At 37.9% G+C, this 13,257-nt stretch overlaps 1 protein-coding gene across 3 annotated transcripts in view; it reads right to left on the minus strand.

Annotated features, from left to right (window-relative positions):
- Positions 1-13,257, minus strand: part of SWT1 (SWT1 RNA endoribonuclease homolog) — a 105,700-nt gene that overhangs the window by 11,669 nt on the left and 80,774 nt on the right. For all 3 annotated transcript variants that reach the window (XM_045982791.1, XM_045982792.1, XM_045982793.1), the window contains exons 17-18: positions 6,023-6,089; positions 500-564 (exon numbers count right to left, since the gene is read on the minus strand). In XM_045982791.1, the coding sequence (XP_045838747.1) occupies positions 500-564; positions 6,023-6,089 (132 nt within the window). The remainder of the gene's footprint in view (positions 1-499; positions 565-6,022; positions 6,090-13,257) is intronic.

A 13,257-nucleotide genomic window follows, 5' to 3' on the forward strand; every position in this document is an offset into this window, starting at 1 on the left:
GTAAAATGTAAAGAGCCCTGAGACCAAAAATACTGAGAACCACTTTAAACCTCACACCCATGTTTATACACACACACACACACACGGCTCTGCTGGTATGTATGAACTATCTCATATTAATAAAGAAATATAATAATAAAATAATAATAAATAAATTAAAATCATAGTGTAGTAATAAAAAGTGCAGTAGTAATAAAAATATTGTAATAATAACAGTAGTAGTAATAAAATAATATTTATTTTAATAAATATTACTATTACTATATTAGTAATACATGTAATACTAAATATAGTACATGTAATAAAAATAATGTATTAATAACATGTACTAAATATAGTACTGTAATAAAAAATGTAGTAATAAAAAATCATAAATAAAATAATAAAATCATAGTGTAGTGCAGACACGAAAAAGAATCCTTCACCAGCACACCAAGCGGTGCTGTATACAGTAAAAGCTTATGACAACTGCATTACCTAGAACACAGATGGGACTTACCGATACTCAGACTGTGAAACACAGTCATAAAGTTCCTGGGCAGTGAACTGCACATTTCTATTCACCTGAAAAGAACCAAGATGTAGTTACTAAGAATGTGTATGAAGTCAAATGAGCAGTAAGAGAGCACAAGCAGAGTGACCCGGATTCTGAGGGAGCAGAATGTCAAGTTTCTAGCGTTTACCAAAAAAAAACAATCACGAGTTCAGTGATCACAACGCATCAAAAGAACAATCAGTTAGTGATCGCAATGTTTTACACAATACTGAACTGTATGTAAATGTATCAGTCCTCTTGTTACAACTTAATCTGTTTATAGAACCAGAAGAAGTGATCTAGGATTCTGGGGTTATGGGAATTACAACAAAGCAGATAAGCACTCTGTATATCAAGTGGAAAGAAAAAAATGTGTACTCCATGCAACACTGAATTTTACTCCTACTGGCTCTCATCAAAAGATTCATGCCTCAATTAGCCTAGAGTTTTAGAAGATTTCTAAAGCACATATTTAGAATTTCTTTTCTAAAAGAAGCAAATGTTAAGAAGTTAAAATTACTCTATATTTAAAAGGACTAGAGTGGATTTGGGGTCATATAGGTAGACTATTTTAAAAGTAGAAGCTGCCACATCTTGTTTATATCCTAAACATTAGAAATAATTCAAGCTGAAAAACAAAATTAACCATTCAACTTTAACAACATTTGAATACTATGGCTAACCCTTGCAAAAATTATTACTGATGAACCTTCTCGTTTATTTAAATACTAACTTTATAAAAAGTTTTATTTGCAGACATTTTCTAAAGATATGTCTTTCAGACTACCAAGGTCTGAATGTTTTAACTAAATGTTTTAAGTTCCTAATATAATTCAGAGATATAATTTGTAATACTGTAAGTATAAAAGTCCTTGATCATACAAAGACTTACCACAGCACACATGTGGAGGACACAGTGATGGAATCCTGTATTTCTTGGGGCTTCCTATTGATCTAGGTTATATTCTACTTACATACAGGGGACGATCTGGATAGTAACACAGTCTTTTGATCAGATAACAAACAGCACAGTGCCTAAATTTTCATGAATTCTGAAGTAGTGATGGAAAACTAAATGAGATTATCTTCCGTTCAATTTACTTAAAAAATATTTAAATAGTTATACATTTTTTGGTGAGGAAATTATCATATTGTGTAGAAAATGTTTCATTAAATAGAGGTTAAAAATACTGTTTGTTTGGTGTTTTGTTTTGTTTTTTAATATTTTATTTATTTGACAGAGAGATCACAAGTAGGCAGAGAGACAGGCAGAGAGAGAGGAGGAAGCAGGCCCCGTGCAGAGCCGAGAGCCCGACGCGGGGCTTGATCCCAGGACCCTGGGATCATGACCTGAGCCAAAGGCAGAGGCTTTAACCTGCTGAGCCACCCAGGCGCCCCTGTTTGTTTGGTTTTTTTTAAGATTATTTATTTCAGAGAGAGGGAGAGTGCATGTGCCTGTGCAAGTGTGGGGAGGGGCAGAGAGAGAGGGCGAGAGAGAATCCCAAGCAGACTCTATACTGAGTGAGGAGCCCATTGCAGGGCTTGATCTCATGACCGAGAGATCATGACCTGAGCCAAAGCCAAGAGCTCCACAAACACTCAACCAACTGAGCCACGCAGGTGCCCCCATAGTTTTTATTTTTACTTTTTTAAGATTTTATATATTTATCTGTCAGAGAGAGAGCATAAGCAGGGGGAGCAGCAGGCAGAGGGAGAAGCACGTTCCCCACTGAGCAGAAAGCCCAATGCAGGACTCAATCCCAGGACCCAGGGATAATGACCTGAACCAAAGGCAAACGTTTAACCGACTGAGCCACCCAAGCACCCCATCCTCCCATAGTTTTTAAATACAACATTTTAAATCGATATAATCTTATATTTTTGCTCAAAATTAAGATTATATGCTTTCTGTTAATTATATATAATATTAATATTAGATTTAGTTACTCTATAATTTTTATTAATAGATCTTTTAGGGGCACCTGGGTGGCTCAGTGGGTTAATTACGCCCCTGCCTTTGGCTCAGGTCATGATCTCAGGGTCCTGGGATTGAGCCCCGCAAAGGGCTCTCTGCTCAGCAGGAGCCCGCTTCCCCCTCTCTCTCTGCCTGCTGTTCTGCCTACTTGTGATCTCTCTCTCTGTCAAATACATAAATAAAATCTTTTTTAAAAGGATAATATAAAAGATCTTCTAAAAACATTTAAGATATACATTTACATATACATGCCATATACATGTCAAACAGTCCAATTCCCTTTTCTTTGTGTGATCTCTCATGTCAACTAGACTCTGATATTTTCACTATTGTCCCAATATGCCAGGACTTAAAATGTATGCAAACTTAAGGTTGGCAAATGTCAACAACCTTGCTGATGTTTGATCAAAAGATGAAGGAAATAATCTGTTCTCTATCAACTGTTGAGAAAAAATCAGCTGAAGAAGTGGTTTTGAACCTGATGTGAATAAAAAATATGAATACAAAATAGTTCCTTGGACTTTTAGATTTTTAGAAGAAAAAAGCAACAAGACATAGCTTTAGTTTTAAAAGCAATCACCCACATACATTTAGACATTTGTCCCAAAGCACAGTTGAGATGTAAAGATTGTACAGCTCCAATAGGCCTCTGCCTTCGGCTCAGGTCATGATCTCAGGGTCCTGGGATCGAGTCCCACATCGGGCTCTCTGCTCAGCAGGGAGCCTGCTTCCCCCTCTCTTTCTGCCGGCCTCTCTGCCTATTTATGATCACTCTCTCCATCAAATAAATAAATAAAATCTTTAAAAAAGGGGGGGCACCTGGGTGGCTCAGTGGGTTAGGACTGTACAGCTCCACGTCACAGCACATGACTTAAAAAGTAGGCAGCTAATTTACTACTAATAAAGGAAAACTGAAGCACAAATTCATGATAGATACTACAGGTTCTAGCCTAAAATATCTCTTTTCATCATATTCATCAGTTTCAATACATTTTAACCACTCATATTGGGACATTCAAAATTACACTGTTAAGCATCATTTCTATGTCCAATTTTAACTCCCAGGGAAAAAAGAGCTAAAAGATGCCTTTGTCAGTAAACAGAGGTATGACTATAGAGCTGACTATGGAATTGGTGTCCTCAATGCTTTGTTGAACTTTGTTGTTTATGATGAATGCCACGTACTAGAAATGGCTATACTGGTTTTAACCCTTAAAAATTCAAGAACAAAAGACAAAAGTTGAGTATTAAAACAGCTCAAGAGGAGCACCTGTGTGGCTCAGTCAGTTAAGAGTCTGCCTTCAGCTTGGGTCATGATCCCGGTGTTCTGGGATCAAGTTCCGCATTTGAGTCCCTGCTTGGCAGGGAGCCTGCTTCTTCCTTTCCCTCTGCTACTCAGCTTGTGCTCTCTCTCTCTCTCTCTCTTTCTCAAATAAATAAATAAAATCTTTTAAAAAATTAAAAATAAAAATAAAATAGCTAAACATCTTCAAAGATTTAGAGGATCTCAAATGTGGTGTTTATGATGTGAGAAATCCCTCCAATGTAGTAACTGGTATAGCGACACAGTCTGATGCATAATGACGTAGGCATTTCTCCCCGTACTCCCAGCAACAGGAAGTGCTAAACTTAAAAAAGACCTATGTCCCAGATTTTTCCAGGATTTTAAAATTGTGATTTTAAATTTTAAAAATGTGATTTTAAAATTGCCCTATTGTTTCCACGAATACATTTTTGTTAGAATTAATGACTCCATTTAAAATTCGAAAAGTATGATGTAATAATTATATAAATCATCCCGAAAGAAGAAATCCTCTTAATAAACACATCATGTGGTCAATACAGTATTAAGGCTGATTTTCTAAAAAGCACACATAAACACTACTCACTCCATAAACAAGGTAACACTACTGAACCCTTAGCTCTGTGTCTGGTACTGTTTGGAACACTTCAGGTAGATTAAACTATTTATTCTTTAAAAAATATCTCTTATTTATCTACTGATATTATTCCCATTTTACAGATGAAGAAACTGAGACAAAGTGAACTAAGTAACTCTTCTAAGAGCATACCATACAGTTGAAAAGGGGTAGACCCAACATTTGAACACTGGTAGTTTGACCCCAGTCTGTGTTCTTAATGTCAGATGTTACATACAAAGACATATATAAAGGGCAAACCAGAAATAAAAGTGAATGTATTTTAAAAAGTTGGACTCTAGGGGCGCCTGGGTGGCTCAGTTGTTAAGCATCTGCCTTTGGGTCCTGGGATCAAGCCCGCATGGGGCTCCCTGCTCGGCGGGAAGTGTGTTTCTCCCTCTCCCACTCCCCCTGCTTGTGTTCCCTCTCTCGCTGTGTTTCTCTCTGTAAAACAAATAAATAAAATCTTAAAAAAAAAAAAAAAGTTGCACTCCATAAGAAATGTGAGACCTGAATATATGTCACATTCCTTCATTTGGAACATTTAAAAACTTACAACACACACACACACACACACACACACGCACGTACTTGAAAAGAAAGAACATACAGGTACATGGGAAGAGAAACTGAAGATCACCAGAATGCTTTCCCTGACTGGAGGAGATTATGCTGACTGAAATAAGTCAAGCAGAGAGAGTCAATTACCGTACGGTTTCACTTACTTGTGGAGCATAAGGAATAACAGGGAGGACATTGGGAGATGGAGAGGAGGAGCGAGTTGGGGGAAATCGGAGGGGGAGACAAACCATGAGAGATTGTGGACTCTGAGAAACAAACTGAGGGTTCTGAGCGGGGCAATGGGTGAGCCTGGTGGTGGGCATTAAGGAGGGCACGTATGCCATGGAGCACTAGGTGTGATGCATAAAAATGAATCTTGGAACACAGAAAAAATAAAAAAGAATAAAATAAAATAGAATAGAATAGAACAGAACAGAACAGAATAGAATACTCTCCCTCACTCAGGGCTGATGAGGAAAGCTCCCCAGTTCAGTCACAAAACACACCAGAACCTCACCGCAGGCCCTCAGCTCTCACACCAAGGGTGTACGCTGCAGCTACAGAGGAAGCGGAATTACAGCTTTCCTTTTCACTAATCGCAGGTTCTCAAACCGAGGTGGCTCTTTCTCCCTAGGGGCCATCTGGGTCTGTGAGCTGAGTGGGGCAGAAGGGTATTTTCGGTTGTCACAGTGACTCAGATATTGGGATGTAGTATGTGAGGAGCAGCGATGTGAACACCTGCAGTGTTCCGCACAATGGAGAAATGACCCGTTCCCGAAATGCCAACCGCACCCCTAACGAGAAACAATTCTGTGCTGGAGAAAGTGTGTTATTATAGGACTCCTGAGTTTTCATTTTATGAATGAAAGAAAAAGTTTAATCTGTCTTTGACAGACTTCCGTGGCCTTTGAAAATTTAAAGCAAATGCCAGTTAAATAGTATTCCGATGGTTTTAGACCTCTATCAAGTTTATTTATAGTAAAACTTGCTTATGGTGGAAATATGATAAACATTTTAAAATATTTCTCATACCTCATACTTGATTAGGAAGTTATAGAGGGTCTCAACATCTTGATAATTACTGTTAGGGGCCAAAATCCTAAAAAATAAAATAAAAACAAAGGAATAGGAATGAATTATTTAAAAAAATAATACCTTGAACTTTTCCTCAAAATACATCCATACTGTGAGATCATTTATTGTATGGTCAGTTTAATTCAACAGAGATCAATTTATTAAAATATTTTTGCTTATTTATATTGATACTTATATCACCATTTAACCAACAGGCATAAGCATTCTTACAGGAAATTCACCTTTGGAATTATAATAATACAGATTTCTCAAAACATAGAAATGAGAGGTGTGATTACACTTCAGACCTTTCAAGCAACAGGTAACGCTTGAGTTGCCGCCACAGAAATGTTCAACCAATCCCAGTGGACAACTGATTAAACTATCAGACACATAAAAGAAATCCTAATAAAAGACTTCTGACTAAATTCAAGTAATACTGTTTCAACTATCAGCCTAGCACAGTATGAAAAATTATGAGTAAACAGAGCACGTCAGTCACTGAGAATAACACTGAGTCATAAAAGTCACAATGGAAAGTAACATACGGACATAAAAACATAAATTTATAAATAACAGAAACATAAAAATACAAATGGAAACAAGGAAAAAATAAAAATAAAGAAGGAAATGGAAGAACATATTTCTCCACCTAGCAGCAGAGTATTAATTCTTATTTTCTTCTACTACAGATTTCTTAACCCTTTGAGGATGAAGTGTTTTTGGTTTTGTGCTTTTGAAAAAAGAAAAAAGAAAAGTTGTCTTTTGATTTTGGTATGGTAATGATGAGCCACGCCTGCCTGCCTGGATTTTCTAGCTGTGTGACCCTGGATGAGTTCTGTGTGACCTATTTTCCTTTATCTGTTAAATGAGGATAGTAGTAATCCTTACTTCATAGGATTCTTATCAGAATCAAATGAGTGCCTTAAGGAAAGTCTTTAAACCAGTTCTGACATATAGCCAGCACTAAATATTATAAGAGTAACAATAACAGCTATTATCATCTAATAGTTCTAAGCCACAGAATAACTGCACAATGATTTAACTGATGAGAAATCAAGCCACCTCTATTCATTCTTAAAATACAAGTGCCTTTTTTTTTATTTTTATTTTTTTTAATTTACAAGTGCCTTTTAATTACAATGTCTCTACGTCCTCACGTCCTTGCCAATGCTTGACGTCTTTGGACTTTAGAGTTAACTGATCTCAATAAACTTAATTAGATCTTTAAAATATTTGGCTTTTATTAGACTTGTGGGAAAGCTTTTATAAATAATTTTTCAGGACAGAGTTGAATTTTTAAAGGGGCTGTACTCCTGGGGAGAAGCCACATACGGAATACAAAAAATACTAGTTTCATGGAAAAATTTCTTTCGCCCAACAAGTACTTTTAAAATACAAATAATCTCCTAACAAAAAAAAAAAGGTGGTGGCAGATGGGAGGGGGAGGATAATACATCAGTGAGAGAGTCCACAAATAATTTGCTTAAGAAAATGAAAAGAAAGTAATCTAAGTGAGTTAATCTTTCAGAAAGGCAATGGAAAAAAAAATAGGATTAGGATGTCCTAATTTTGTAACCAAATGTAAATAAACTACCAGCAATGTGGAGTAATTTACATCTATTCATCTTGCTAGCCTTGGATTATTCCTATAAAGGAGAATTAGGAAATTAGATGTAACAAAGATGTTTTATATTGAAAGCCTTATATATTCCAAGATAATATCACAAAGAAAGTACTTTTCCAGAGAATAAATGAATATCTCTCTGTCTATATCTTTATAGATAAATTAGTTATCTATAGCAACAAGTCATACCTAAAGTAAGAAATAAATAATTACATCATGCTAGTTTTCCAATTTTTCCCCAAATTTTTAGACTCCCAACCTGGTTTTGTTTTTTTAACGATTTTACTGAAATACAGTTTACATACTGTAAATTCACTCACTCCAACAACTCAGTGATTTTTAATAAGTTATAGAGCCGTGCATGTATCACCACAACCCGGTTTCAGAGCATTTCCTTTACCCAAACAGATCCCACTGCCCCTCTGCAGCCACTTTCTGTCCTCACCTCCAATGCCAGCTCCAGGCAATCACTAATCTACTTTCTGTCTCCACAGTGTGTCAGTCTGTAAGTTCTTTCCCTCTTACCATCACAAAGCACAGGTGTCACTATAAATAATATCCTACTATAATACAGAGTCAGTGGATAAGTCAAAATCTAGCAGATAGTGGCTAAACCTCTGAATGGATCTGGTAAGTAAAAAAGCAAGATGCATACTAGAGCTGCCCAAGAGCCGAACAAGAGACCCTTTATTCTCTCATTCAACAAATATTTGGGTCCTACTACGAGCCAAGCACTGTTCCAGGCCCTTGGATACATCAGTGAACAAAAAGACAAAGATGCATAGTAGACCAAAGCATCGTAATTCTAAAGAGTTTGTGAAAGAAAAAAAAAAAAAAATCCTGACCAAGCACAGGAAGATAATGAAGGAGGAAAAATACCTCACTGTTACCCATTTGAAAATCTCCTCCTACTTTCAACTGCTACTTGTAAACAAACAAGTTTACAAGTTATTCCAGTGATGAAACACAGAAATCTTAAATTTCAAAGGAAGAAGGCATTTGCTCCAAATGTAAAGATCTGATTGTCTGACTAAATACCACAAAATTATGTTCTAACAAAGAAAGGCATATTGGTATGCCAGCATCATTCACAGATATGTTACTGTTATAATCACACTAAAACTATTCAAGCTGTTTTCTAAAACTAGGATATGTATTACAGGATTTGTTATAAAATTAATATTCTTTTTTTAATTCTAAATTTTTATCTTTATATTTTTATTAATTTTAATGTTAACTTAATTTTTAATTAATTTTAATTTTTAACTTTAATTTTTAATTTTTTTTTTTTAAAGAGCGACAGCAAGAGAAGGAACACAAACAGGGGGAGTGGGAGAGGGAGAAGCAGGCTTCCCGCTGAGCAGGGAGGAGCCCCATGCAGGGCTCGATCCCAGGACCTGAAGGTGGACACTTAAGGACTGAGCCACCCAGATGCCCTAAAATTTACTATTCTTAAAGACTGTTTTGAGGTAAAGTGAGCCCCCAATACACTAGACCATCTTTATTAAAATACACTCAATCTAGGGCAAATTTAGACTTCAATATTTCCTATGAACTCTGAGTTGATGAGAATGGTATTTGGCTCTGGTACTAAAAAAAATTGCCAACTTTCACTAAGCAGAAGTACAGCTTGTTGAAAATATACAAAAAAATAAATGGAGAAAAATGGCTTATGGACTTCCATGCCTTAGCAATTCCCCACACAGAAATTCTTGAGAGGTCAGCCTTCTCTATAGCTTTCTCATTTTCTTTTTCTTATACCAATGTGAAAACAAAAGACTCTTATAATGAAAGTTCTAAAATTACCCTCCAATGGCAACTTTAAAAATAATGGAATGAAAGAATTAACCCTTAAAGGAAATTAAATACTTTACAGAAAATGGCCATTTTTTTTAAAGATTTTATTTATTTGACAGATCACAAGTAGGCAGAGGGGCAGGCAGAAGAGAGGCAGAGGAGAGAAGAGGAAGCAGGCTCCCTGCTGAGCAGAGAGCCCGATGCGGGGCTCGATCCCAGAACCCTGGGATCATGACCTGAGCTGAAGGCAGAGGCTTTAACCCACTGAGCATCCCAGGCGCCCCAGAAAATGGCCATTTTTAATTTATAAATACATCCACATTTTTCCTTTCAAGAGAAATTTATAACCATCAATAAGTATCAAATGCATACAATTTCCTCAAATGTATATTAAGAGCCATGGAATATAAGAGAAAATTAACTATGCAGCCATCAAAAGAAATGAAATCTCGCCATTTGTGACGACGTGGATGGAACTAGAGGGTATTATGCTTAGCGAAGTAAGTCAATCAGAGAAAGACAATTATCCTATGATCTCCCCGATATGAGGAAGTTGAGATGCAATTTGGGGGTTGGGGGTTAGGAAAAGAATAAATGAAACAAGGGACGTCTGGGTGGCTCAGTGGGTTAAGCCTCTGCCTTCCGCTCAGGTCATGATCCCAGGGTCCTGAGATCAAGCCCCACATCACATCATCACATCGGGCTCTCTGCTCAGCAGGGAGCCTGCTTCCCCCTCTCTCTCTGCCTGCCTCTCTGCCTACTTGTGGTCTCCATCTGTGAAATAAATATATAAAATCTTTAAAAAAAAAAAAAGAATAAATGAAACAAGATGGGATCGGGAAGGAGAAAAACCATAAGAGACTCTTAATCTCACAAAACAAACTGAGGGTGGCTGGGGGGAGGAGTGTAGGGAGAGGGTGGTGGGGTTATGGACATTGGGGAGGGTATGGGCTATGGTGAGTGCTGTGAAGTGTGTAAACCTGGTGATTCACAGACCTGTACCCCTGGGGCTAATAATACATTATATGTTAATAAACAAATTTAAAAAGAGAATAAATAAATAAATAAATAAGAGAAAATTAAGAGACATGGTTGCCTCTCTTCAAGTTGTTAATCTGGATATTTCACCTTAGAATTCTGGAATCAGAGCTGGGGAATCAGACATCTGAAATAGTATTTAATCCTCAACTTGCAGATTATTTATAAACCAAATCTGATCCAAATGCACTTTGGTTTCTTTTAGAACAGCATCAGCAATAATAGGTAATGTCTCGCTGAAGACTTCAGAGTCTGACACTGCTTTACACCCATATTACATACATCATCTCTAATTATTTTAGTATCACAAATTTAGTTATGTGAACTTGATCCAATCACCTGCTTTTCTGCACTTCTGGTCCTCACCTGTGAAATGAGTATAGAGCAGGATTTACCCTATAAAGTTACTATGTGAACTATATAAAATAATGTACCTAAGAAGTTTAGCACATGCCTGGCACATGTCGATAAATATTAGCTGTTATGAAAACCAGTTTTCAGATGTAGAAACTAAGGGTCAGAGTTACAAAACACTTGTCCAAGATTACAGAGAGTGGTGATATTTAAATCTCAATTGGTTTAACTCCGGAGTCCATGCTTCTTTCACTAATAAAAAGGATAATCACCACCATCTTCTTGCCTCTAAATGATTTTATAAAGTCAAATGAAATATAAAGTTATTTTTTTAAAAAATATTTAATTTATTTATTTGATATAGAGAGAGAGAGATCACAAGTAGGCAGAGAGGCAGGCAGAGAGAGAGGGGGAAGCAGGCTCCCCGCTGAGCAGAGAGTCCGATATGGGGCTCGATCCCAGGACCCTGAGATCATGACCTGAGCCGAAGGCAGAGGCTTAACCCACTGAGCCACCCAGGTGCCCCGAAATATAAAGTTCCTTTAAAGAATTTTAGGGGCACCTGGGTAGCTCAGTTGACTGAGCATCTGCCTTTAGCTCAGGTCATGATCTCAGGGTCCTGGGATTGAGCCCCAAGTTGGGCTCCCTGCTCAGTGGGGAGTCTGCTTCTTCGTCTCCCACTGCCCCTTCCCCAGCTCATGCACACTCTCTCTCTCTCTCAAATAAATGGATAAAATCTTTAAAAAAAGTAAAGAGTTCTAAATGTAAGCAAAGAAACTCTTTAGTTTGCCTTTTACCAAATGCTTCTGGTAAACTGTTTTGTATATGTTCAAACACACAATTTTTGTAGTTGTTCCATCTTTCTCAAAGCTACAGAGGAATTAGAAGCAGAACCAGACTCACTAGAAGTCCCGACACTTAACCATATAAGCACCATCAGTTTTCTTTCTTATCTATGAGAAATTAGCATTAAATAATCAACATGTTCATCTGAATCACACACATTTCATTTCCCTCTCAGCCACTATCAATAGATCTCTTTAATAAAAAAGAAAGACTATTGATTCTTTTTCTTTTTTTTTTTAAGGTGGAATGGGCAGAGGAAGAGGGAGAGAGAGAATCCTAAGCAGGCCCATGCCCAGCAAGGAGGCAACTAGGGACTCCATCTCACACCTCTGAGATCATGACCTGAGCTGAAATCAAGAGTCAGATGTTTAACCAACTAAGCCACCCAGGTGCCCCTATCCACTCAAAATTTTTAAAAAAGATAAAAGTTGGGCGCTTGGCATCAGGGAGATTCAAATTAAAACCACATTGAGATACCACCTAACACCAGTTAGAATGGCCAAAATTAGCAAGACAGGAAACAACGTGTGTTGGAGAGGATGTGGAGAAAGGGGAACCCTCTTACACTGTTGGTGGGAATGCAAGTTCGTGCAGCCACTTTGGAGAACAGTGTGGAGATTCCTCAAGAAATTAAGAATAGTGGGCGCCTGGGTGGCTCAGTGGGTTAAGCCGCTGCCTTCGGCTCAGGTCATGATCTCGGGGTCCTGGGATCGAGTCCCGCATCGGGCTCTCTGCTCAGCAGGGAGCCTGCTTCCCTCTCTCTCTCTCTCTCTCTCTCTGCCTGCCTCTCTATCTACTTGTGATCTCTCTCTGTCAAATAAATAAATAAAATCTTTAAAAAAAAAAAAAAAGAAATTAAGAATAGAGCTTCCCTATGACCCAGCAGAGCAATTGCACTGCTGGGTATTTACCCCAAAGATACAGATGTAGTGAAAAGAAGGGCCATCTGTACCCCAATGTTTATTGCAGCAATGGCCACGGTCGCCAAACTGTGGAAAGAACCAAGATGCCCTTCAACGGACGAATGGATAAGGAAGATGTGGTCCATATACACTATGGGGTATTATGCCTCCATCAGAAAGGATGAATACCCAACTTTTGTAGCAACATGGACGGGACTGGAAGAAATTATGCTGAGCGAAATAAGTCAAGCAGAGAGTGTCAAGTATCATATGGTCTCACTTATTTGTGGAGCATAACAAATAACATGGAGGACATGGGGAGATGGAGAGGAGAGGGAGTTGAGGGAAACTGGAAGGGGAGATGAACCATGAGAGACTATGGACTCTGAAAAACAACCAGAGGGTTTTGAAGGGGTGGGTAATAGGGAGGGCACGTACTGCATGGAGCACTGGGTGTGATGCCAAAACAATGAACACTGTTATGCTGTAAATAAACAAAAAAAAAAAAAAGAAAAAAGAAAAAAAAAAAAAGTTGGGTGCTTGGGTGGCTCAGAGGGTTGAGCCTCTGCCTTCGACTCAGGTCATGATCTCAGGGTCCTGGGATCGAGCCCCACGTCAGGCTCTCTGCT

This window comes from Meles meles, chromosome 17 (genome assembly GCF_922984935.1).
Source record: "Meles meles chromosome 17, mMelMel3.1 paternal haplotype, whole genome shotgun sequence".
Classification (NCBI taxonomy): Eukaryota; Metazoa; Chordata; class Mammalia; order Carnivora; family Mustelidae; genus Meles; species Meles meles.